This window comes from Chelonia mydas, chromosome 4 (genome assembly GCF_015237465.2).
Source record: "Chelonia mydas isolate rCheMyd1 chromosome 4, rCheMyd1.pri.v2, whole genome shotgun sequence".
Lineage (NCBI taxonomy): Eukaryota > Metazoa > Chordata > Testudines > Cheloniidae > Chelonia > Chelonia mydas.
In genome coordinates, this window is record NC_057852.1 from 45,269,567 (window position 1) to 45,293,732 (window position 24,166).

At 40.3% G+C, this 24,166-nt stretch overlaps 2 protein-coding genes and 1 long non-coding RNA gene across 16 annotated transcripts in view; 2 read left to right on the top strand and 1 right to left on the bottom strand.

The window, feature by feature from the left end:
- ABHD18 (abhydrolase domain containing 18) overlaps window positions 1-11,582 on the top strand; it is a 48,560-nt gene extending 36,978 nt beyond the window's left edge. For 4 of the 7 annotated variants that reach the window (XM_043545554.1, XM_043545555.1, XM_043545556.1 and 1 more), the window contains 6 exons: window positions 4,049-4,150; window positions 4,389-4,446; window positions 4,731-4,754; window positions 6,431-6,799; window positions 8,360-8,522; window positions 10,839-11,582. In XM_043545554.1, coding sequence (XP_043401489.1) covers window positions 4,049-4,150; window positions 4,389-4,446; window positions 4,731-4,754; window positions 6,431-6,799; window positions 8,360-8,522; window positions 10,839-10,890 — 768 coding nt within the window. In that variant the 3' untranslated portion in view covers window positions 10,891-11,582. Of the gene's footprint in view, window positions 1-4,048; window positions 4,151-4,388; window positions 4,447-4,730; window positions 4,755-6,426; window positions 6,800-8,359; window positions 8,523-10,838 lie in introns of all 7 variants that reach the window. The other 3 variants (XM_027821614.2, XM_007059152.3, XM_037897194.2) reach the window with 2 other exon arrangements.
- Window positions 11,583-11,586: 4 nt separating this feature from the next.
- Window positions 11,587-20,753, bottom strand: LOC114019351. The gene is made up of 2 exons (XR_003564442.3): window positions 20,616-20,753; window positions 11,587-13,054 (listed from the first exon to the last, which is right to left on the bottom strand). It is a non-coding gene; the product is annotated as an uncharacterized LOC114019351 (long non-coding RNA).
- Window positions 20,754-21,755: 1,002 nt separating this feature from the next.
- LARP1B (La ribonucleoprotein 1B) overlaps window positions 21,756-24,166 on the top strand; it is a 113,956-nt gene continuing 111,545 nt past the window's right edge. For 4 of the 8 annotated variants that reach the window (XM_043545547.1, XM_043545548.1, XM_043545550.1 and 1 more), the window contains exon 1: window positions 21,756-22,446. In XM_043545547.1, coding sequence (XP_043401482.1) covers window positions 22,113-22,446 — 334 coding nt within the window. In that variant the 5' untranslated portion in view covers window positions 21,756-22,112. The remainder of the gene's footprint in view (window positions 22,447-24,166) is intronic. The other 4 variants (XM_043545549.1, XM_037897176.2, XM_037897177.2 and 1 more) reach the window with 2 other exon arrangements.

The following is a 24,166-nucleotide window of genomic DNA, read 5'->3' on the forward strand; positions in this document are numbered from 1 at the left end:
GAGTCCAACAGGTTACTTTGGTAGACCGCCAACTTTCCTAGCTCTGACAAAGAGCAGATTGTTGCTACTAGGTGCTTTCATCAGGCTTTGAACAATTTTATAGGCACTGTGTACATGGATTGTTGGTGTAGTGGTGCCTGATGAGAGAATCAGACACTGTGGTCAACAGAAATCTACACCCTGAGACAAAGAATGCTAGAAATTTTTATTTTTTTGGTCGTAAAAATTATTCATCAAGTCAACATATGAGAATCTCCAGTTATCAGGCCTTATTGGCAAAATATGATGACTTGAATTGGGAATCCATATTCAAATTTGCTGACAAAATTCCACAGAAGAACAGAGGCCTGGAAATCTGTGGTTGTAGAGGAACAACTTGTAGCACACATCTCTTCAAGTGGCTGGTCGATGCTGCATACATGACATCCAGTTCCATGGCTACTTTGATTGCCCTGATAAGATCCTCTTGGCTTCAGTTGTCTGGAATCCCTAAAGGGGATGCGTGTAACAGTAGAGGCTGTACCGTTTGAAAGGTGCAAACTCTTCAGTGCAAATACTAATGAGCCTTTTCATTCTCAAAAGGACTCATGAGTGATGCTGAGATCTCTAGTGCTCTTGCATGAAAAAGAAAGCAATTTAGGCGTTAATCCTGACAAAGTCAATCCTATTATGCACATTATAGACAGTCTGAACTTCCCGCAAAATGCCAGCAGTCCCAAAGGAGAGACTCTTCTACCTCTACTACATTTTTCTTACCAGGCTCTGTCTTCATCAAGGCAGCAAATATGACTTCTCCGTCAGGAGAAAAGTGTAACCTATACTGGATCTCTTTCTTTCCCTCTTCCATTCCCCTCGTCCCCCCCGCGCGCGCACACACACATCCATCCTCCTTTTGGGAAATGTTAATTTTATTTTTGTGGGGCCTGATACACCATTACCACAGACCTCTGGGCCCTACAAACTGTAGAGATTAGACACTCCATCCAATCCCAAACCCTCTCTATCCAATTTCCCTATCATTTTCTCCGGTACCCTGCTTATGAGTATGCTACTTTCAGAAGTTCAGTCACTTCTGAATCTTGGAGCAGTGGAAGATGTGCCTCAAGAATATATGCAAGGGGCGTTTATTCCCATTATTTTATAATTTCTAAGAAAAAGGGAGCAGGCGGGCACTCTATTCTGGACTTCTGAGGCAGCTGAACACCTTTACGTGCAGGTTGAAGATCAGGTTGGTAACTCTGGCCTCAGCAATTCCAACCATAGATTCAAAGGATTGGCATTCAACTCTTGAACTCAGACGCTTATTTTCATAAGGCAGTCCATCCTGCCTACAGGAAATACTGAAGGTTCCAGATGGACTATTCCCACTAGCAATGCAGAATCCTGCCATTTGATCTGTTGACAATACCATGGGTATTTATAAAATGTGTAGAAGTAGTGGCAGTTTACCTGAGAAGACAAGGAGTCCAGAGTTCCCCATACTTAGATGATTGGCTCATTCATGTGAATACTCTACAATAGGTGACCAATTTCACACAGCAGACAAAAAGTGGTCTGGAAAATTCTGATGAAACGTTTTTCTTTGGAATGTGCAGACTTGTCAATTGAACCATTCCAGCAAAAGTTTCAATTTCAATGACCTTCTCACGGACTACAGACAGGGCCAGCACTTCCAGGGCTTCCTGGCTCCCCTTCATCCCTCTAAGATGGCTGAGAAGGGCCCTGGGCTCCCAGGATTCCCAGCAGTGCTGGCTGCCAGGAAATTGGGAACTTTGGAAACTGGACTGGGACTGGAATTGACATTTTTTTGTCAGATTGATCTGCCCATCACTGAATAGCAGTCGTAAAATTTACTAGACTTTTGTTGTCAAGCTAATAAGAGTCTTGTCAGATTCATGGCTGCTATTCAGTGTTGTGCAGCTGTGAAACTGACCATCATTTTAGTTTCAGTCAGCGGCTGTCAGGTCTTCCAGGGTCTTTGGCTCTGTAGCAGCCTACCAGGTTGGCAACTGGGGATCAAGGGGAGCACACTTTGGGAAATACCACACTTTATTGCTTCTGAAACACAGTATTGCAGGATTTCCATTTTTCATAATTTGCACTTTTGGTTTTCATTCATTTTGGGATGAAAAATATTTCTGAAAACTCAAATTTTCACAGAAATAAAATTTGTTTTTTCAGTCAGCTCTGCTGCATATTCTACAACTTTTCACCTCTCTAGGGCTCAAGGTAATTGAAGAGAAATCAGTGCTAGTTCCTATTTGAAGAATAGAATTTATAGGGGCAGTTCTGGATTCCACTAAAGCAATGGCCCATCTGCCCCAGAAAGATTGCAAGCCATAGCAGATCTTGTTAACCACCTACAAGTTCATTTTCTGATATCTGTGAAATTTACCTCAGACTTCTAGGACACACGGCAACCTGCTTAGACATAGCTCAGCATGCCTGACTTTACATTTGGTGAAGAGTGGCTAAAGTCTGTATATCAACCCAACAGATATCACCTATATGTGAGGGTACAGGTCCTCCCAAAAGTCTTGTCATGAATTTGGTGGAAGGACCTTGTACAAGTTTGTAAGGGAGTGCCCTTCTCTCCACCATTGCCATTAGAAACTTTGACAGATGCTTATTGGGTGAAGAGCCTACTTAGACAATCTTCAAACATTAGGCTTGTGGTACATCTACACAGCAGCTGAGATATGTAATTCCCAGCTTGGGTAGACATCTGCACTAGCTCTGCTCCTAAAAATAACCACCCAACTACAATCCAAGCCAACCTCCTGGATACATACTCAGGTGGCTAGCTGAAGCCATTGCCTGTGCTATTGCAGTCACACTACTATTTTTAGGCGCTAGCTCAAGCAGAGCTAGTGCATGCATGTCTACTCGAGTTGGGAATCTCACCTCCCAGCTACTGTGCAGATGTACCCTTACTGCTAAGTGCCATTTATCGAGTGTGCACAGGATTCCTCCAAATTCTTAAGAGTTATTCAGATCATGATGAACAATACCACAGCAATGTTTGTATGAATAAGCAAGGGGTCTCACCCAAAGTTCTTGACGAACATAGTATCTGACTTCCATCTTATCAAAGTAATACCTCTGCCTGTCTTTTTTCCAAAGCCACATTCCAACAAAGGGAAAGCTAAACTTCAAATCTTAGACATACTTAGGGTACTTTGCTTCCAACTTGATAGGTCTAAGCCTAGGTTATTAGTCTGACCTCTCTTTATAAACTACTATCCGTGCAGGGGCTTTCTCATTTTATTTCCACATGCATTAAGTTGTGCTATAAGAGACTCACCTTTGAGGGTTACACATCCTTCCCTCCTCCACTGTTATGGAATTCTGTAATACCTGGTTTCTGTAGTGGTGAAGGAATTGAGAGATGGTGGGGACACCCTGCCATTTACACCCTTAGCTCGGAAGGACGAGGATATTGAGGGTGTAGTCACAGTCCCAACAGATTCTGCTGGCCAAAATAATCTGAACTTGAATGCCTGGGGCACATGTGCACCAACAATTGAATGTATAGATGTATGTAACAATATGAATGAATATGGACAACACATCTCAAAGAATCACCGTTACTGTTAGGTGAATATGATTCTTCCTGGTATAGTAGCCCTACACCACTCAGAGTTCTGTATTACACCCATGTCTCTTTTGATTATAAGCGCTCTATAGCAAGGACTTTAATTCTTTTTTACACACCTGCTTATTGTAGAGTGGTCTGATTAATGTACAGGTGAGGGATGGAGCTTGGGGGGGAGGTATGTTTTTGTAATGAAAAATGTAGTTTTCAGACAAGAAATATGTTTATGGATATTCTTGTCTGATGTGTCCTGTGGAATTTGTTACAGCTTCTAAGTCAACACTGGCCAGAATAAAGTTTGGGAATCTTAACTTTAACATATACAGATTTAGCTATTTTCTGCATCTTTCCTTAGTTGTACTGCCTTGGACTTTGATGATCACTTCAGAATACATTCTTTGGATTTTTTTTTTTTTTTAATTCTGGGAATTCTTATTTGCACTGTAATTTCAGGGTGTGTTAAGCAAAGCAGTGAACTGGAGAGAGCTAGAGAAACAGTACTATACACAAACTGTTTATGAAGAAGAAATCATTCAAATGCTTGAATATTGTGGAGTAAGTACAGTTTGTTTTCCCTATTAGCTTTATGTAAAATATAGTTTACATACAAAATCTGATCGAATACATAATGTCATGTCTAGATACTTTCAGAAGACATTCATTAACATTAATGGTTTCTTATTTTTTATTTAATTTAACAAATATTTGATGCAGAAATAACCTTTATATAAGCAAAGATTAATACCTCCTATTGTCATATAATGCATTTTTATAAGTGTTGAACTCTTTTCAGATTACTGTTCATGACCAGCTATTACAGACACCAGTTTACTTTAGTTCTCAAAATAAAGGTACATAAAGTACATCTATTAATTTATCGTATTTCCATGTCTAACGAAAAAAAAAATTCTTGAGTGCCGGAAGGTTTAAAAAATTAAGAACTTTCAGAATGTTCTTTGAAATGTTGGTTTTTGTAGGGGTGGGGAATCAAAGCACTGAAAACCAAATTCCCGAATCCCAGAAAATTAGCCATATAGTTTGGAATAGTGTATTGAAGTGCCAAATAAAGAAGTGACTTACTGTTGAATCAGTTTCCTTGCTTATTCTTTTGTTGAAATTTTTATACATACTTCAGCAATGAAAGAAGACATAACCAGGTGTAAGTATATGATTTATTAGGAAATAATTCTTCTTTACCCTAAGAAGAAAATATCTTTTGTGAAGGTGTAGTGTGGTAAAATTATTCCTATATGAACACTGTTATGGACTGCATTAAAAAGCAGTTGCAATTTTGTAGTGTTTTAGTAATCTAACCTTATTCTCTAAAGATACAATTTGTGCAGGTTTCTCCGTTCTGGTTCTGATTAGAGTAGGATTGGTAGAACTCCTTTGGTTTTGCAGGGTTTCTACCCTGATAACAATGGCAGTGGGGTAAAAATATAACCCAGGAAGTTTTAGGTTGTCTCATTGCCCTTTACCAAAATGCTGCCCTGTGTATGTTTTAGTTCTTTCCTGACCCATTGTCAACAACGGAGCTGTGCGTAGGAGACTGTTCAATGGCAATCACTTCAGCTCTTCACTAGATCCCAACAAAAAATTGTTGGGTGCCCTTTGTCTTCTAACCATATCTGGTATAGTGAGGACACTTAGTTTTAGACCTTTGCTCTGCACTTTGTTTGCTTTTCTTAGTGCTTTGGTACCTGCCTCAGAACTGAGGCACAACTGCTTTGGTACCTTGCTTTGACCTCTGCTTGTTCTTCTGGCAACACCACAGCAGTGCTAAGGTATTGACAGCAGCAGAGGAACTGTCAGCTGGCTGTTTGCTGACAAACTATCAATGTACACTAAACTCAGATTTGAGGATATCTTCCTAGTATCCACAGGCAAATGGATTTTTCAAGCTCTGACTATAGCCTTTTCCCAAAGGAAATTTGGATGTCTGCTTTCTCCCCAACCTCAACAGTTATGGTCAATAAGTTGTCTACTGGTATCTGACTTTCTTCTAGTCTTTGAATAAATAACTATTAGTATTAATTTTTCAGTCTCTTCTTCCTAGCAAATTCAATGCTATTTTGTAGAATAGCATTTCTGAAAAGCGGACCACTTGAGCTCTTTTCCCAGAAACTGAAGTACAGTGTTTTTATACAGAAATAACATAAACGTGGAAGCATAATACAGAATTATAAATCAGATGTCCAGATATAGCTCTGCTCTAGTAATATCTGCAACATTGTAATATGCTCATAAATATGAGGGAAAGCTTAATAGAAGAAACAAAATTGGAAAAAATTAGAGAAGTTACAAAGAAATTTTCAGGTAGTTTCCTCCATGTATAATGTTTCCTAATATATGCTTGCTTTACTCGTCAAAAGACAGTTAACACAACTTGTGATGGGATTGAATGGTTCATAGGATTCTTAACAGAATAAGGGTACTCCTTTTTTAATTACTTGTTTGATTCTAGATCAGTTCAGTAATAACCAAAAGTAATTTGCATCTGACATGGTACTCTGTGTTTTAGTTCCATTTCCTAATGGACAGACATCTGCATCAGAGGAGCCACCACCATATTTGAGTACTTATTGCTCAATGATGGTCTGCTTAGGACAGGCCCAAAACTAGGATATAAGGTGGTGATATGGGTCAGGATGTAGATCATTGACCAAGCTGTATGCCAGAGTTTGGACTTTGCCTGTGCACCTAGCACTGTATCTGGCTCATGCCAGAGCTTTTGCTCTCTGTCATGAGCACTGAATTCACTCACCCTTTTTTAATCAGGTTGACCAAAAAATGTGAAAAACCCTTAATAAAAGGCCTGTATTTCTGTTTAGACAGACTCTTTCAAGATGGGACAAGACTTTGTTAAAAATTCCCCCAACAGTGTGGACAGTCTGAACAACCTAGCTCTGACTTCCAGAATGTTGAATCTGGATACCACAAGCAAAATTCTGTCTACAGAAGCCATTCACTGCCTTAGCACTAGTAAAAGTACTCTAAGTGCCTCATCAGAAAAACACTTACTGCAAGATGCTCCTACAATGCAGTGTATAAATCAAACATTTTCAACCAGCAGCAATAAGAACTTCACCAGCCTACAGAAGCACCTGATAAGTGAAGAAAGGAAAAGGGACGCTTTACAGAGAGAATCACTAAGGTTCATGAAAGGAGTTATGGATGAATGTACCCATGTAGCTAATTTCTCAGGTACTTATTTATTTTAATGTGGAGATTGGGATATTTGTCTAGAATAAACTTCTATTATCTGTGCAGTAATTTTGTATTCATACTGTTTTCTCAGAAAGCTTGTATATTGAATTAGAAAGTGTGTAATGGCTGTCTTTACAGAATGGACATATAACTCCGTTGTCTTTTAAAAATATGTATATCAGACTTATATCTGACACAGATCATCTAGTTTCAGAGGAACCTCTTTTTTGACAAATACCCTGGTGGTTCAAAACACTTGCTTAGCTATGTCAGTCTAGAGATATGCATAGAGGGATGCTTCAGGAGCTCCACCAAGTCTCTAAGTCCGGTTTCAACTTGTGTTTATTTGTTTTGTTTTTCTTTTAAGTATGTTAGCATATTACACAAAGTGTGGTTACATCTAGCAAGTGCCCATAACGTGAGCTCGTCTGCTTCAGGTATTGCTGGGGCTCTTTTTAAAGGGGGAAAACATATTTCCTAATCCTCTATTTCCCTATGTAATCATGCACACCCATGGTATGTGATTTATTACATATTTAAAGGGATGTCTGGATTTTTCTAGGCGCCCATTTTCAAATATTTGTAGCATATCACTGTTTACCACTGTTACAAACCACAGGTTGTCTTTAGAGGTCAAGAGGTGGCTGTGCTGAATATTGCCTTATTCCCTCAGTTTGTCATCAGATTACTCCATAATGAGAACCATAGGTGCTGGAACTAGGGGTTATGGGGGTGCTGTTGCACCCCCTGTCTTTAAGTGGTTTCCATTGTATACAGGGCTTACAGTTTGGTTCAATAGCTCTTAGCACCCCCACTATACAAATTATTCCCGCACCCCTGATTAGCACTGGGCCTATGGAAGTTATCCATCATTGAAATTGCTGCTGAATTACATTATAAAATTGATTTTTGCCCTCACCTCTCATCTCAAAGCAAGGCCCCCCTCTACCTCCCCCCCCCCCCCCCCCCCCCGCGTAATGTGATATTGAGCTCATATTGGTAGGCTATGTCTGTCTGACATTAAGCTGTTTTGCAAAATTTGATATTACTTGGATAATGAATTCTTGGCTTGCAGTACCCCAAAAAGAGAGGTTTATGAGAGTTCGAAAAAATCTTCTAACTTTTTTACCATCTTTTAACAAACACAGAAGGTAGAGGAGAAATAAAATTTTGTTCACTGACTCCCCCAGCAGAGATCTAGTGCCAAGGATCAAAATCTAGTTATGTAATATATCTTTTATTTTGCAACTACACTATGGAATATCTGCTCCATTGATCTTAATACACTATGTCCAAGGATGGCTGGAGACCTAAGCTTCCATTTCAAGAGTTTTTCATAATTTTCCATGCAGAGAGCTCAAAGTGTATCCTGATCATTACGGAGACTTGCCAATGAAAACAAGAGATGCCCCCCAACTCATGAGGGATTTTCCTACTAGCCACATTACAGTAGCCTCATAAGTTACTGAGGAATGCTGATTTGGGAGTAGAAAAAAGTTTAACCAGAAAAAGTGAGCGTATACTGGAAAAAATCAGCTTTTTCTTTTTTCTGCTCAGTTCCAGTTGACCCAAGTCTAATCATAGTTGTTCAAGCCAAGGAGGATGCGTATGTTCCACGAACTGGAGTGCGCAGCCTTCAAGATATCTGGCCAGGATGTGAAATCAGGTATCTGGGTGGAGGTCATATCAGTGCCTACCTCTTCAAACAAGGACTCTTCAGGTGAGAAGTTAAGTATAAACAGGAAAGCAAAAATATGGGTGATCTTTCCCTAATACCACATTTTTGAGGGAATTAGTTTTCTACATTGGCATGTCATTCTTCTTTTTAAAAAACAAAAAACGACTGAATGATGAGTAATACAAGTTCACTCATTCATTGAACACTATAATTTATTTCCTAGCCAGTGAATGTATGTGCAGTAGGCAACAATTGCCCTACATTTATTTTTGCAAGTGTTGTCTGTTAGAATGAAAAGTAGGTGAAGTCCAAATTTAAAATATTAGCTTACCTGTCAGACCAGTAATATGTTGCTGTAACTCCAGACTTGACATTGCATCTCAACCTTCTGAAATGTTATTTATATAAATACAATTCTTAAATCTTAATAAGTTACAATAATATAACACTCCTGACATACTAATAATTCCCTGGAGATGCAGGGATTAATGAGGACCGGATAGCCTGTTTGAACAAAAAGTTCAAACAAAAAAGGAAAAGATCAACATACCAAGGTTCACGATCAATATCTGTGTAAAATTATCAGTTTTTGAAAGATGTCGCAATAAATAGAAAATACAGGAGAGAGATCTTGGTGCGATCAGAATTTCTTGAGAGAGAGTTGAGTACAAAAGGCCCTGATTCAACAAAGCATGTGCTTAACTTTAAGCATCGACGGCTCACATAAATGTTTTGCTGGATTGGAGTCCAAAGAGAGCTGGGGAAGTGATTGTGGGGGGGGGGAAGAATTCCTAGAACGAAATTAGAGCTGAAGAACACTGTTTGTTTGTTTCTTTTTAAAGCATGGCATGTGGACACAATTCTCTCCTAATATCATCTTTGGTTTAATCACATGAGATCAGATGGTCTGCAGCATTGTTCCCATCAGTCTAAATAATTTCTGAAATGTGACACTGGAGAGCATTAGACTCTATACTCGCAGTACATATATAATTGTTTAGAATGACTGGCATTCTGTATATGAATTTAAAGGTATTTCCCTCAGTATTAGAGCCTTCAATGTTGCTGCCCCCCTCCCCTTTTTGCAGTGCTTACATTGTCAATTAAATCTTTCTAAGTTTTGGGAAGGTTGATTGGATATTTGTGGATAGCCCTCTTGTGAAAAATGTTTCCTCCTTTCTCTGGCTTCCTTTTGTTCAATGTGTGATTTATTCCTTTACTGAGTGTGTTAAATAAGTCATCTTGTTTGTTAACAGTGTTGTAGCCATGTTGGTCCCAGGACAGTAGAAAGACATTGGATCAACTTCTGTTGGTGAAAGAGACAAGCTTACACAGACATTAAGAAAAGCTCAAAAGCTTCTCGTTCACCAACAGAAGTTGGTCCAATAAAAGAGATTATCTCACCCACCACGTCTCTCTCATAGTGTTTGTCTCAGACTTGTGGACTACTTCCCTGATTTCTCTTTGAGATGTTCCAGTTCCCATACTTCAAGCAATTGCAGTGTAGGGCCCCATTAATATTTGTTTACCAACTCCTTTGCTTTTGAGGAATTCAGATTTTACACAAATATCTTGTATTTCTAGCTGACCAAGTGAAATTCCTCACATTTGGGAAGCTTTAGGAACTCTTGTTGTTTAAAATGTTATTTTTGCCTGATGTAAACTTTTGAGTTAAGCCTATTTACATACTTAATCCTTGGCTAATCAGATTGCCATTTGTTAATAGTTTTACTAATGTGGAACCCTGTGCATTTTGGTTTTAGACCACTTGCTTATTTCACATAGATAACTGAACAGCTCTTGGTGAGGATTCTGACACTTACTGACCTTTGCAGCATTTGAACCAGTATCCTTGAAATGTGCATTATGCCATTATTAATCCCCCTTGAGTCATTTAGCCCCCTAACAAGTAAATGTTAACCTTCCAAAAATAAAAAGATTGAGGGCTCTGAACCTGTGCCTCATTTCAAGTGCTTTGTATTGGTGCAAAGAAGCCCTAAATCCAGTTCTTGGAAAATCTTGTTGTGTGTATTGGGGGATTCTTTAGATGTCCTAGAAACTACCACACCACATTCTCCTGCCATGGGGGGTCTGGCTTGGCTCCCTATGCCAGGCTGATTCCCAGTTGTTGTAGGGGGTCCTTGGGACTTTTGGCAGCTGGTGCAGATTAGATCTTGGGGTTGGACTGGCATAATGGTGATGGATCAGGAAAATTAAGAGCTCTGGCCCTCTTCAGGTGTACCGAGCACTTCTAAGGCCCTATTTTTACAAAGGAAAAAAAATAAGCAGCCTGCATCTACCCGTTCCCAAATTATACTAGTAGCCTATAATTCTTTCTCTCCATATTCTCTCTTTTAGGCAAGCCATTTATGATGCATTTGAGCGCTTTCTCCAAAAATATGCTGCTTAATGGTCTTCATTATTAATTTACTCAATGTGGTCTTGTGTGAGCTTTCCGTATCTGGAATTGTATATTGGCATGCTTTGGAAAGCCAGCCTATTACACCAATCCTGAATGGATGGACACCAACACTGAATGTCATACCCAGCAATTATCAATATTGGCAAAGCATTAATAATAGTAGTTTCAGTTCAACCAAATGCCCATCTAAGACATATCTGCATTAATTTGAACCATGAAAATTTTGGCAACGTTGGTTAATGTATGAGGGATTCTATGTACTTCATATTGTCTATTATTTTATCACTTCACGTATGACATTCTGTTCTGATTAGTTTGCATATCAGCTGTAAAGAGACCAATATAATTCCAATAGAACTGTTCAAATCTATCCTTTAGGATTTTAATACTTCTGTATTTAATGCATTGCTATTTTTTCCTGTTACCAATTTTTTTCCTGCCCACACTGTTTTGCCTGCTTTTTCCTGTGCTGTTGCTAAAGATTTGTTTTTAAAAAGGGCTCCTCCTGCAAGCCCAACGTCATGTGTTTCATTGCCATTGTTTTTGATTGTCCCAAATTCACCGTTGTGACTTAAAACTGCAGGAATAAATAAGAGAAGATGAACAGCAATGGGAATAGAAAAGTCTCTCTCAAAAAAGCGTTATCTAGGAAAAAAGTAAATAAAGGCATATTTTATTGACATGTTTGAAAGTTTTTTCTCTTACGAAAGTAGTTTTTTATTAAAAAAACAACACATAAATCATTCACAGTAACTGCATAGATGTTCACAGCTGAAAAAAGAGTAACTGAAAACAGAGCACCCAGTAACTGATTTTTACATATTGTATAATTGGACAATGTAGAAGTCTGGTCCCATGAACATTTTATAATAGAATTGCTTTATCTGAAAATAGCTTCTTGGGAGTAATCTTAATGCAGAATATGATAGCACAAAGACTGTTGATTCTATGTATTGTTTAAAGCACCTTATTTTCTGCTGTAGAATTAAGACCACCGATGTTTTAGATACGTGGGCAGTCCCTTTTTTAAAGTGTAATCAGCACATGGCTACAAACATACCTTTCTTTTTACTGTTAAAGTTATACAGACTACATTACAGAAGATGGCAGTTTAGATCACTCTCTCCTAATTTTACAACAATAAAAGTTTTTAATTGGATGAAAGTAAAATATTTAGGATTCTGAGCATGTTTAAAGAATTAATAGAATTTGTATTCTCATACAAGACATGAAACTTCATTTAGTAAACTAGTAACACATCTGTAGTTTAAAAGTAGTTACCCATTAAATACTTTTGGCAGTACTCTTTCAAAGTAATAGATTGGGGGAGGAGGAAGCTACAGTTGAAGCAATTTTTTTTTTTTTTAGCATTGTTTTGATATAGCAGATGACTGGGAATTACAAATCTTGTTTTTTCAGTTCAGTGTAATAGTACTGGATATGTGCCTTTCACCTTTCAAGTAGAGCATTTTACTTCATTAAGTTTAAATGCTGAAATTTCTACTTTACATATAAAGGATATGGAGCAAATAAAATTTTGCTTGTACAAACACACTCTTGAAAAAATAATCTTGCAAATGAGGATTGTAAATGGGACCAGATATGTCTATCTGTAAACTGGATAACAGGGCCAGGAAAAACTGAAACACATAAATTTTTAATAATTAAATTTATTTCAAGATCCAAATGTACTGGAACTTTGCCATAGTACTTTTCTTTTAATTGAAATTTTTAAAATGGAATTTGTTTCCTTGATGCAGTGTTTGATAGAAAATGTTTAACATTGTGAGAAAGTGATAAGCTTCATCCAGTGACTAAATCATTTGTGATATTAAAATACTGAATGTTTATAATTTAGAAAATGCAAGTCTTGAAAAGCAAATACATGTAAAATTAATTTTTAAATTAAAGATGTGAGTATGGGACTAAAATGCATACAAATTACCTGATACACATCTTGTTGTTTGCTTTTGTTAACTAGGATATCTTACGAAAGAAAGTTGTTTAAAAATTAGCTAAGAATTGTCAAAATCCAGACAGATGGCCACATTCTGAACTTGTTTGTTTCTGTACATTAATTACTGTATTTATGCCATCTTCCTCTTGCAGCTGTAAAGGGGGGAAATCTGTGGCAGGGGAAAGGCTTGAGTGCCTGGAACAGAGAGCAAAGACAAAAACTTGACGGGTGTCTTAAATTAACTGGTTTCTAGACTACAAGCTATAACCTGCTAAAGTACTGTAACTATTTCTAGAGAGCTCAATACTAGGAATTACAGATCTAATGGAAAATTGGCATCCCAAGGCATCAGATGGTTGCACTAGTAAGATTTTACTCTCAAAAAAGGTTTAGTGTGTTAAGCAAACTTGTTTTAATAAATCTTCTCTTTGTAGAGGCAGGAATATTGGAATAAGTAGTGGTGGTACTGACTCTTAACAAGAGCCAATTACAATACTTGATTCATAACAGTGAACAGTGTTGCCAAATGAATATCAGAGTGAGTGCCAAGGAGAAGTATTTGCTATTTTTCTTAGGTTAGAAACAAAGATTTATAATAAGGATGTTTGTATGCCAGTCTTTTATGTCTGAGGACTGGCTGAGGTAACCTGTTTGTTTGGTATGTGGAGATTATTAAATTAGGCTTTGCTGTTTAAATATGTTTTAGCCTTTTTGTAGATGTCAATTTTCCAATTTGCATAGTTAAGTGTTAGTAACAAATTATTTGAGTCTTAACCTAATATGTAATTCTAATATAACAATTCAATGAGAACAAAAGATACTATATGCCTATACTGCAAGTGAAGGTGTGATTGTAGCACCGGCAGGCATACCCATGCTAGCTTCAAGCTACCTAGCATGGGTAACAGTAGTAGTGAAGAGTTAGCCTGAGCTGAAGCTCAGGCTGCCATCTGTCCAAGTACATGCCCACTGGGGACCCTGGGTACATACTTAGGTTGTTAGCCCATGCTGAAATCTATGCCACCACATCTTCACTCTAATTGTAATTTGTGCTAGCTAGACTAAAGGTAGCATATCCCACTTCCATTTACTGTGTAGACATAACGCTTAGAGGCTAGGCTTCTGCTCTAAAGCTGAGTAGCAAGTGAGCTGTTAAGCTCTCAATATTTTAATTTTGTCATAAACTGTCATTGATCATTTTCCTGTAAAACCCTTCAAAGGAGCTAGGCATGTCTTTCATGACAACATAAACTTAAGACTTCATTGTGTTCTCATTCCATATTTCTTCTCCTAACAGTACTGTATTATAATGTAAAGAAAAAGTAACTATCCTGATTCAGAAAATATAGTTCAGACAATAAATAGACACTGAGATACAGATATTGCTTTTATATTATTTTTTGCAGATACCACCTAATACAGAAAATAAACTGTGCAGAAGTAGAAACTAATCAAGATATAGTTATGATTGAGGTTTCAACTTTAATCTCTTTTTAGTAGCTTACTAATTTTTCTCATGCTTAATTGAGTCTGAGAGGAAGCAACTGATTTTAAAACCATTTAATCAGAATTATTCGTTTGAGCTATCTGAGTAAAGTGTTGCAAACAGTGTGCAGAAACTTTTGAGCTCTGATAACTGTGAATTTAAAATTTCATGTAGTCCTCCAGTGAGGATTGTTTGCTTTGCTATATCTGAGAAACAGCATTCTGTATAACTACCACATCCTTCTGATGTTTCTTTCATGTACTGCTTTATCCAGCCCCTATGGTAATCCTTGTCATGGGGGTGCGTTAGAATACACACCATTTGGAACATACAACTGCAAATGCTACTGTGAAAAATTGGTCAATGAAAAATGACAGATTGTCCAATAAAAGATATTACCTCAACCCTTTTTTCTCTCGACTATGAAAAAACTGGGAGATCTGTATTTTTATTAATATTGTGTGCATATCTGAGTATTGTGATTTGGCTTGATCTGTGAAACACTAAGGGTTAGTTCCAGCTGAAGCTCTCCACGTGTACCCATGGAAACAGGCAATTCATTTGCCAGTGATAAAATGGACAATACAGGGAATCCACTACTGAAAGTCTACCTCTGATCCTCCTGGAGAGATGAATAAAAGCAGATTTACCATGTTCTGGTGTCGCAGGACAAAGGACTTTGAAATGGTTAAGACAGTAAACACGAGGAGGGGGAAACACGACTGAGAGTCAGTGGCTACAGGAGTGTTGGTTCCCCCGTATTGGGACTGGTGAAGTGTGCTGGGACAATGGGAGCCTATCTACACTTGCAAGAAAGGGATGAGGTTTAGGTAAAATAATACACAATAAGCCTTTTGTTTGTTTTAACTCTTCTCTAATGTTCCTTTAGATAAATTCAACTTTGTTTTGAACAAGCTGTTCTGTCACTTGCATTTTTATACTGGTCTCAGGCTTCTACAGGAACTTCTGTGGCAGGACACCTGCTGAGGGCCTGGTTTGTAAATGGGGGTACTGTAACCTGCTGACAGACTAAAAGTTGGGGGTCAATTGTAGAAGTCCACCCTGAGAGTAGTACCTGAGCGACCTGTCACTTGAAAGGAGTGTCCATAGAGAGACTGAGAGAGGTCAAAGGTACAGCTTGCCCTAAACCATAACAATTACTTTATTTTAGAAGTATGTGTGACAGACTGACAATTTCCTGCAGTGGCCTTGTCATAAATATAAAGGGAAGGGTAAACACCTTTAAAATCCCTCCTGGCCAGAGGAAAAACCCTTTCACCTGTAAAGGGTTAAGAAGCTAGGATAACCTTGCTGGCACCTGTCCAAAATGACCAATGAGGAGACAAGATACTTTCAAAGCTGGAGGGGGGGGAACAAAGGTTCTCTCTGTCTGTGGGATGCTTTTGCCGGGAACAGAACAGGAATGGAGTCTTAGAACTTAGTAAGTAATCTAGCTAGATATGCGTTAGATTCTGTTTTGTTTAAATGGCTGATAAAATAAGTTGTGCTGAATGGAATGTGTATTCCTGTGTTTGTCTTTTTGTAACTTAAGGTTTTGCCTAGAGGGATTCTCTGTTTTGAATCTGATTACCCTGTAAGGTATTTACCATCCTGGTTTTACAGAGGTGATTCTTTTACTTTTTCTTCTATTAAAATTCTTCTGTTAAGAACCTGATTGCTTTTCATTGTTCTTAAGATCCAAGGTTTTGGGTCTGTTCACCTATGCAAATTGGTGAGGATTTTTATCAAGCCTTCCCCAGGAAAGGAGGTGTAGGGTTTGGGGAGGATTTTGGGGGAAAGATGTTTCCAAGCAGGCTCTTTTCCTGTTATATATCTGTTAGATGCTTGGTGGTGGCAACAATAAAGTCCAAGGGGAAAAAGGAACATAGTTTGTACCTTGGGGAAATTTTAACCTAGGCTGGTAAAAATAAGCTTAGGGGGTTTTCATGCAGGTCCCCACATCTCTACCCTAGAGTTCAGAGTGGGGAAGGAACCTTGACAAGCCTAAATGAAATGTACTGAACTAAGTTAAACCTTACTGAATTAATTTTACCATCTTTAGAGCTCATTGTATTAAAAATGCAAATTTGTGTATGTGTTGTGGAATTGTATATATTTCTGTAAGAAGGGTAAATAGGAGAACAGCAAGAGCTGAGTAGGCAAATTCACTCAGATTGTAACATCGCCAGAGAAGCCACCCACTTGGAAAGATATCCATATGCTAGTTCAAACTGATTCACCAAGGATCAGCAGACAAAAGATTTTTGGATAAAAAGCCCAGCTTTAAGCTGGCTCATTGCCTTCTACTTGATCCAGCAGAAACCCTGCTCCATGGAGGGCCCCAATCCTGAGGGTAGGGTTGGAAGGATGGAGGCTGCCAGAATGCATTTCAAGGTTGGGGTTAATTCTGGTAAGCTTATTAGCATGTGTGTAGGTTTTTATTGTTTTGTTTTTATGTTTTCTCTGTAATGCTCTTTTACCTTAAGAATAAAGTAGGCTGGTGTAGGAAGTGCTGCATGGTAACTTAAACAACGGTTGACAATCACTCTATCAGTCTCTGAAGAGAATGCAAGCAGGCGGTCTTTGGCAATCTGTCTGTGCTAGGAAATACACTGTAAAGGCAGTAAACTGTGCAGCCTGGAAATACTCTTGTCAGAAAAGGAGGACATGTGACTCCACCCAAGAGAGGCAACAACTGGGTAGCTGGAAGCCAAAAGTGGGTGCCCTTGCTAAACCACTGAGGGGAAATACAGTTGCAGCTGTCCTGAGCTGACACAGTATGGAACACGTTACTATATGCAAAGTTGGCTGATTTTTTTTGTATTAATCTTCTCATTTTTTTTTGTAAAAATTTCCTTACGATTAAATGGGTTGGGATCTTGCTTTCTTAAAAGCAACTTACGGAACTTTCCCACTCTAGTGATCAAAGATTAACTGGTGGTTAAAGTTACAATCCTCCAAGCTAGTCTGGATGGGTGGACAGTTCATAGCCATGGGAACTATGGGTATGGCAGGTGCTGCTGCACCCCCAGCTTTCACTGTGAAAAGTTTGCTGGTGCTGTAAGCCAGTAGTATTTCACAATTCTTGAGACTCCCAGAGTTGTGCTGTACCTATGTGATGTGAGCAGGAATTGTGCTTTTTTCACCTTGCTTTTGAACATACATGGTTTACACAGTTTCATTAGCTGGCTTTCAGCACCCCCACTATAAAAAGTGTTCCAGCTCCACTAGGACAGTTATGTCTCTATACAGTGAAATCATTAGGGCTCCACACAAGTGCAGGGAATCCATCAGCACAGATCAAATTGTAGACTGGAGCCATCACGTATAAATTTATCATGGGGAATAAAAGCATCTGACTTTCATGTTTGTTTAAATTACTAATTATATCCGATGTTGAGAATTTTTTTTTAAAGAAAGTTCTGGCACAGCAGTTGAGGTTCAAAATTACCTGCAATGCAAGCAGGTAGTGCACAGTTCTATTTTTTGCAGTAAAATGTCCAAAATGGAAACTTAATATAAAAAAAAATCTGTAACATGTCATTTTGTATTCCTTAGACTTTTGCCATTTCCTAAAAGTTGCTGTGATAAAACAAGTCTAATCATTCTGTAAGATGCAAGTTTTGTGGATTTTTCTCTGTACAATTCAATCAAGATTTGGATATGTAACTAAAAACATCCATTCTTTTAATAAAAGACAAATTGTACTGTGTTTTACATTAATCTTACAGAATCAGTATTTAAACCACAGAATAGTGGTGACTTCTTGAATTAACAAGATGTTACTGTTATTCCACTGAAATGGGTTATTGCCCTCACAGCCTATCATCACTTTGAAAGACTAGTGTATCAACTTAAATTGTGTTGGTCTATTAAACTACTTTGACGGACTATCATAGCATTACAAGCACTTTTTAATGGCTTTTGTCCACCCACTAAATTCAGCACTTTTGCTTTTTTGTGTGTGTTTTTTTTTAAACAGATCTTAATTATTTACAGTTAGTACAAACTGATCATGACAGGGCTCTATTTTATTTTAAATTTGCAGGTTCTGTGTCAGCTTGAACTGGAAAGGAGCTTTACATATTCTCTAGTTATGTAATTACATGCATAAGTGATTATCAGAAATATGAATAAAATGCAACTTTATCATACAATATTGCCATGACCCACTATAATGGTGCTCTGTTCTCACTTCCCACTGGTACACACCAAAATTAGAAAAATAACTTTGAGATTCTAAAATAAAAACATAATGAAATAACTTAAATATATTATTTAGATTGCAGTAGTGCGCATACTGTTGGTTGCTTTCATTAAGGAGGTACAATCTAAAAAATACTTTTCAATTATATTCTCTTAAGCATTTTCCTACTTTCTTTCCTGTTCTGTAGCGGTTCTTATACCATGTTGTTCCTTAACAGTCTGTGGCTTTACTTCATTATCTCCACATCGCCCTTGTGAAGGGGAGGAGGAAACTAAGCTAGAGCTAATTCCCTGCTTGCTAGTTAATAGACAGGGCCTCTGCACCTCACATTTCCCTGAAATTGTTAATCAACTCCATTTCTGATCTACAGCGCCCACTCTATTCCACTTTTGAGATGCTTCAGACTCCTACATCCCAGATTAGATTCGGTATATTAATTCAAGACTTAAGGGTGGCAATTCTGCAACAGAAAAGCTTCAAAAACAGACTCCAACAAGAAACTGCTCAGCTTCAATTAATATGCAAACCAGATACCATTAACTTGGGTTTGACTGGGAGTGGCTGGGTCATTGCACATATTGAATTCATTTCCTTATGTTAAATATCCTCACACCTTCTTGTCAACTGTCTAAATGGGCCATCCTGATCAGCATCACTACAAAAGTTTTTTTCTCCTAATAGCTCATCTTAATTAATTAGCCTCTTACAGTTCATATGGTAACTTCCACCTTCTCTGTATGTGTGTGTGTATATATCGTCTGACTATATGTTCCATTCTATGCATCCGATGCAGTAGACTGTAGCCCACGAAAGCTTATGCTCTAATAAATCTGTTGGTCTCGATGGTGCCACAAGTACTCCTGTTCTTTCTGCGGATACAGACTAACACAGCTGCTACTCTGAAACCTATGCAGCATCTGGGACTGATCCATTTATTGCAGTATATAAAAGCATGCATTTTTAATTCAGATGCTTGTAACAATTGCATCAGTTAGCAATTTCTGCAAAGATTAATCTAACTTTAGTAATTAGATTTCTTAACTAGAGACCAAGGCAAAACTATATATTTACTGGCTTCCAGCAGAACATCAATTCTAATAAACAGCCATCACAATGTACTTGGGTACATTGATAAAGTGACTAAAATATCCTTTCATGTTAATCTTGTCTAAATACCAGAATTGCCTACAACTGATGTGGAAATTGGTGTGATTTTTATATTCACTTAAAACAGTGTCAAAGTGGACGGTTCTTTCAGCACTCAAACTGACATCTGTATAGTGTTATGCACTCTATCAGTTCATACCATTAAACAATGGAAAATAGAGTTCAAGCTGCTGAAGCTGCCATCCAAGATCACAAAGAAATGACTAGTTAGTTGGAGACAAATTAAAAAGTGGGAATTTCTCACTGCAATCACCTAAGTATCTAACAGGGAGATATAAAGCATTTTTTTTTAAACCTGGGCACAAAAGTCACACCTAACAGTCTTAATAATTGCAGAAATTTAAAAATGCTCCTGCAACTACTGTTTATCACCAGGGGGTCACTGACAGGAAACGATACAAAATTGCAAAGTAAAAGATTGATGGCACTCATAGGTTTCAGAGTAACAGCCATGTTAGCCTGTATTCGCAAAAAGAAAAGGAGTACTTGTGGCACCTTAGAGACTAACCAATTTATTTGAGCATAAGCTTTCGTGAGCTACAGCTCACTGTAGCTCACGGGAAGCTTATGCTCAAATAAATTGGTTAGTCGCTAAGGTGCCACAAGTACTCCTTTTCTTTTTACTCATCTTATAAAAGCAACTGAAGGAGATTTTAGAGGGATTTCATTGCTTAATAGCCTGCTGGTGCTACTGTTGCAGTGTTACTTAAATTACGGCATAACCTAAACTAGCACCACATAAGGATAAAGAGTGAAAAACTTAACAGAAAGGTACAGAATATGTCCATTATATAGCTGTTGTGGCTGATGCAAAATACAGCGGTCATGGGATGGGCTCAGAGATAAAATGCTGCGATATAATGTAATCTCGCTTGCCTTCCTTATTTTCTACCTACCATATAACACACGATGCAGATTTCTACTATCAAGCTGTTTGCAAAGAAGCCACGTAATAGTTTGTTGCATCAAAATAATGGAAAGCTCAAACTAAAATTATGGAAAACAGGAAAGCTGAAATCAGAATTGGATTCAATTTTAAAGTCCTGCCAAGCTCACTGCGTATCAGTCCAACGTGGTTTTAGTACAGCCTTTGGATAAGTTTAGTCAAAACTTCCGGAGGAGGTGAGGTGCTGACAAAGTAAATGGGGCCCTGCTCTCAGACCTAGGACGGCGGATGCAGGCGACCCCAGAAGCCTCTATCTACTTCAGCAGGACTCAAAAAAAGCCAAAGTGCGCGCCCCTGTGAATCCTTTTACAGAGTTGGGGCTTCAATGGGGAAAGCCCAACGTCTTGGTGCCTCCTAAGGCGCAACCATTAGCTTAGCCCCACTCCTGTCAGCGCTAAGGTAAGCACAGTCTCACGGGGTAGGTCCAAGGTCGTAACAAATGGACGCGTCAGTGCGCTTAGCTTATCACCACCACGCGCCCGCAGCGGGGGAAGAGATCTGCTCCTGGAGCGAACCGAGCCTTGTGTCCATGCCGCGGTGCAGCGCTGGGTATCCCAGGAAGTGCTTGGTGCCTTCAGGACGGAGCGCAGGGCCCCCCCTCGCTCCTCTGGGGAGCGCCGCTTCCAAGAATCATGGGGTACGGAGGGGTCATGTGGCTAGGCCCGCCTCTAGTACTGCCGTGAAGGGTCTCGCCGGGCACTAGCTGCGCCGGTAGAGCTACCGCAGCAACACGCCTCAGAGGGAGCGGGACAGGACTCCATCCCTCCGCTCCCGAAGATGACGCGGGGCGCAGCCCACTAGCGCCGCCCGCTGTTTACCTTATCACAGCTGTAAGGCGGGCGGGCCCTCGCAACCCGAACACCAGCGGGGCCGCTACGGGCTGCTCCGCCCTAGAGCGCCGGAAGCACGCGCGGCCCGAGGACGGGGCACGCGCGGCCCGGCTCCAGCGCCGGCCGTTGTGAGGTCATAACGCCCTAGAGTGGCCGGAAGCTCCGCCCTAGCCTAGCGTTGGTGTTACAGACGCTGCCTGCCGCTCTCACCTCCCTCCTCGTCCCCGCCGCTGTCTCCGCCCCCCGCAGGCGAGGCAGGGGCCGGGCCGGCCGCGGCAGCTCTGTAAGGGAACAGCCGGGCCGGGAGGAGGGAGCGGCAGAGGCGCCCCCGCCCGACCCGCCCAGCGGCTGTTCCTGGCTGCGGCTCGGTATCGGGCGGGGACCGGAGCGTGGCAGTTGAACCATCCGCGGTGAATGAGCGACGCCGGCCGCTGCGGGGGCGGGGAAGGCTGACAGCGATCCCCTCCCACCCTCGGGGACCTGACGGGGCCGGCGGGTGGCGCCGAGGGCGAGGACGGCTCCCCAGCGCAGGCGGTCCGTCACCACGCCTGAGCCGCGCAGCGACCGCCTCAGCCCAGCTGGAGCCCGGGGGGCCGGCAGCGGCCCGGCCCCTTGGCATGTCTGCCGCCGCCCGAGTGTCCGTAGCGCCCCCGGAGCAGCAGGTTGGGGGGCCAGAGACTGGCGGGGGCTCGGGACAGACTCGCTCCCAGGAGCTGGGGGAGACGGGACAGGAGCTGCCGGAGCCCAGCCAGGTGTTGCCGGAGGTGGATGAAACCGCGGAGAGCAGCGGTAGCCGAGAGGCGGATCCCCCAGGGCAGGACGAGAAGCAACGGCAGTGGCAGGTGGTCGAGGCCCCCCTGCCCAAGGAAAACCCCTGGACCAGGAGAAAACCTATCCCCAGAAGCCCGTCCCCGGCAGTAGCGGACACCCAACTCGTCCTGCAGGACTCAGGTGTGGGACGGGGGGAAGGGAGCCGGGCGGGGATGGGGAAGACGAGCTGGGAGAGCCGCTCCCAGCGTCCGAAGGGAAAATAGTTTCGCTGCTGCTGGCTGAATCTGTCCTGGTTGGGAACTTGTTTGTTTAAAACACACTGTCCCTGGGCCGTACAACGTAACAGCGGTTGCCTTACATCGCTGGCGCCAGCGCCTTGGCGTATGTCAGGCCGAGGTATTTGTTTCCAGGAGTCGACGCGTTCACACGCTCGCATTTTACATGCATGGACACATTAGGAAAATGAGCGTGGAGAGGTGTGGTCTGTCCCCGTCCGTTTACTCTGGGCAGGGAGGCATTTAAGAGAGTGGATTTGTAGTCGTATTACAGTTTGTTGGGGAGAACAACCAAACTGAAGTTTAAAACAGCATGATGTCTTTTTATTCTTGAGTTCAAATTTACTCAAACCATGTGGGTGACTGCGTGAGTGAACTCAAATGTTTTGTCCGTAATTTAATCCTGTTCTGACTGTTTTAAACATTTAATATTTAATTTCTTCAAGCTTTAGTTTCTCTTTTGCAAATTCCCAAACTCTGGAGCCTCTTTGTTTAGAAATTCTAGTGGTTCCAAAATCAGTTTGGAAGGATATTACCCATAATTCCTTGTAACCCATATGTTTCTTAAGGAATTGTTAGATTTTAAACTAGATACCAATATTTACTCTGGTTACAAGGAAGTGAATGAAAAGTTACTTGGTTAGAAAAGATTTCAGAGTAGCAGCCATGTTAGTTTGTATCTGCAAAAAGAACAGGAGTACTTGTGGCACCTTAGAGACTAACAAATTTATTTGAGCATAAGCTTTCATGAGCTACGGCTGAGCTTATGCTCAGATAAATTTGTTAGTATCTAAGGTGCCACAAGTACTCCTGTTCTTTTTGCGGTTAGAAAAGAGTTACGGTCAAAGTTAATTAGGGTATGGAGCTGATGGTAGTAGATTCAGTACTACTGTTTATATTGAGTAAATAGTTCTTGTGAATTTCAGGTAGCTCCTCTTTACTAGCTGGGAGATAGATTATGCTACAGCTTTTAAAGTGCTAGTTGCGAGATTTAGAAATTTCTGAGATGTAGCAGTAGCAAAATAAGACAAATACTGTAATGTGTTTACTTCATTTCCCTTTTTTAACAAATAGTAACTAACCCAATTGACTTTTTTAGATAATTTTTACATAATTACATGATAAAGCACCTAATAAAATCCATGGTTCAAGTTTAAAGTTTTAAAAAATATTTTAAAAAATAGTTTTTAAGTGTAAATATTAATGAAAGCAATTGACTTGGTAGCTTTGGGGATTTCAGCTGTTCACTGATAGCACAGGTATAGTGCAGACAGTAGCCTACTTCTTTAAGATGTAGGGGCTCTCTGTCTGCAGAGATAAAGTTATTTCAGTCTTAGGGCTTGACTACACTTGCGAGTTACAGTGCAATAAAGGAGCCTCGGGTGCACTAGCTCATTACCCGACCACACTGGCAAGGCACGTAGAGCGCTCTGACTCCGCGGCTACAGCGCCGGTGGTACTCCACTTCGGCGAGTGGAATAACGTTCGCTGCACCCTCGCTGGAGCGCCGCAGCACCAGTATGAACGAGGTGTTGGTTTACTGCTCTCTGATCAGCCTCCAGAAATGTTCCATAATCCTGTTAAGTCAAGTGGCCCTCTTGTCATTGTTTGGAACCAGCTGTAGG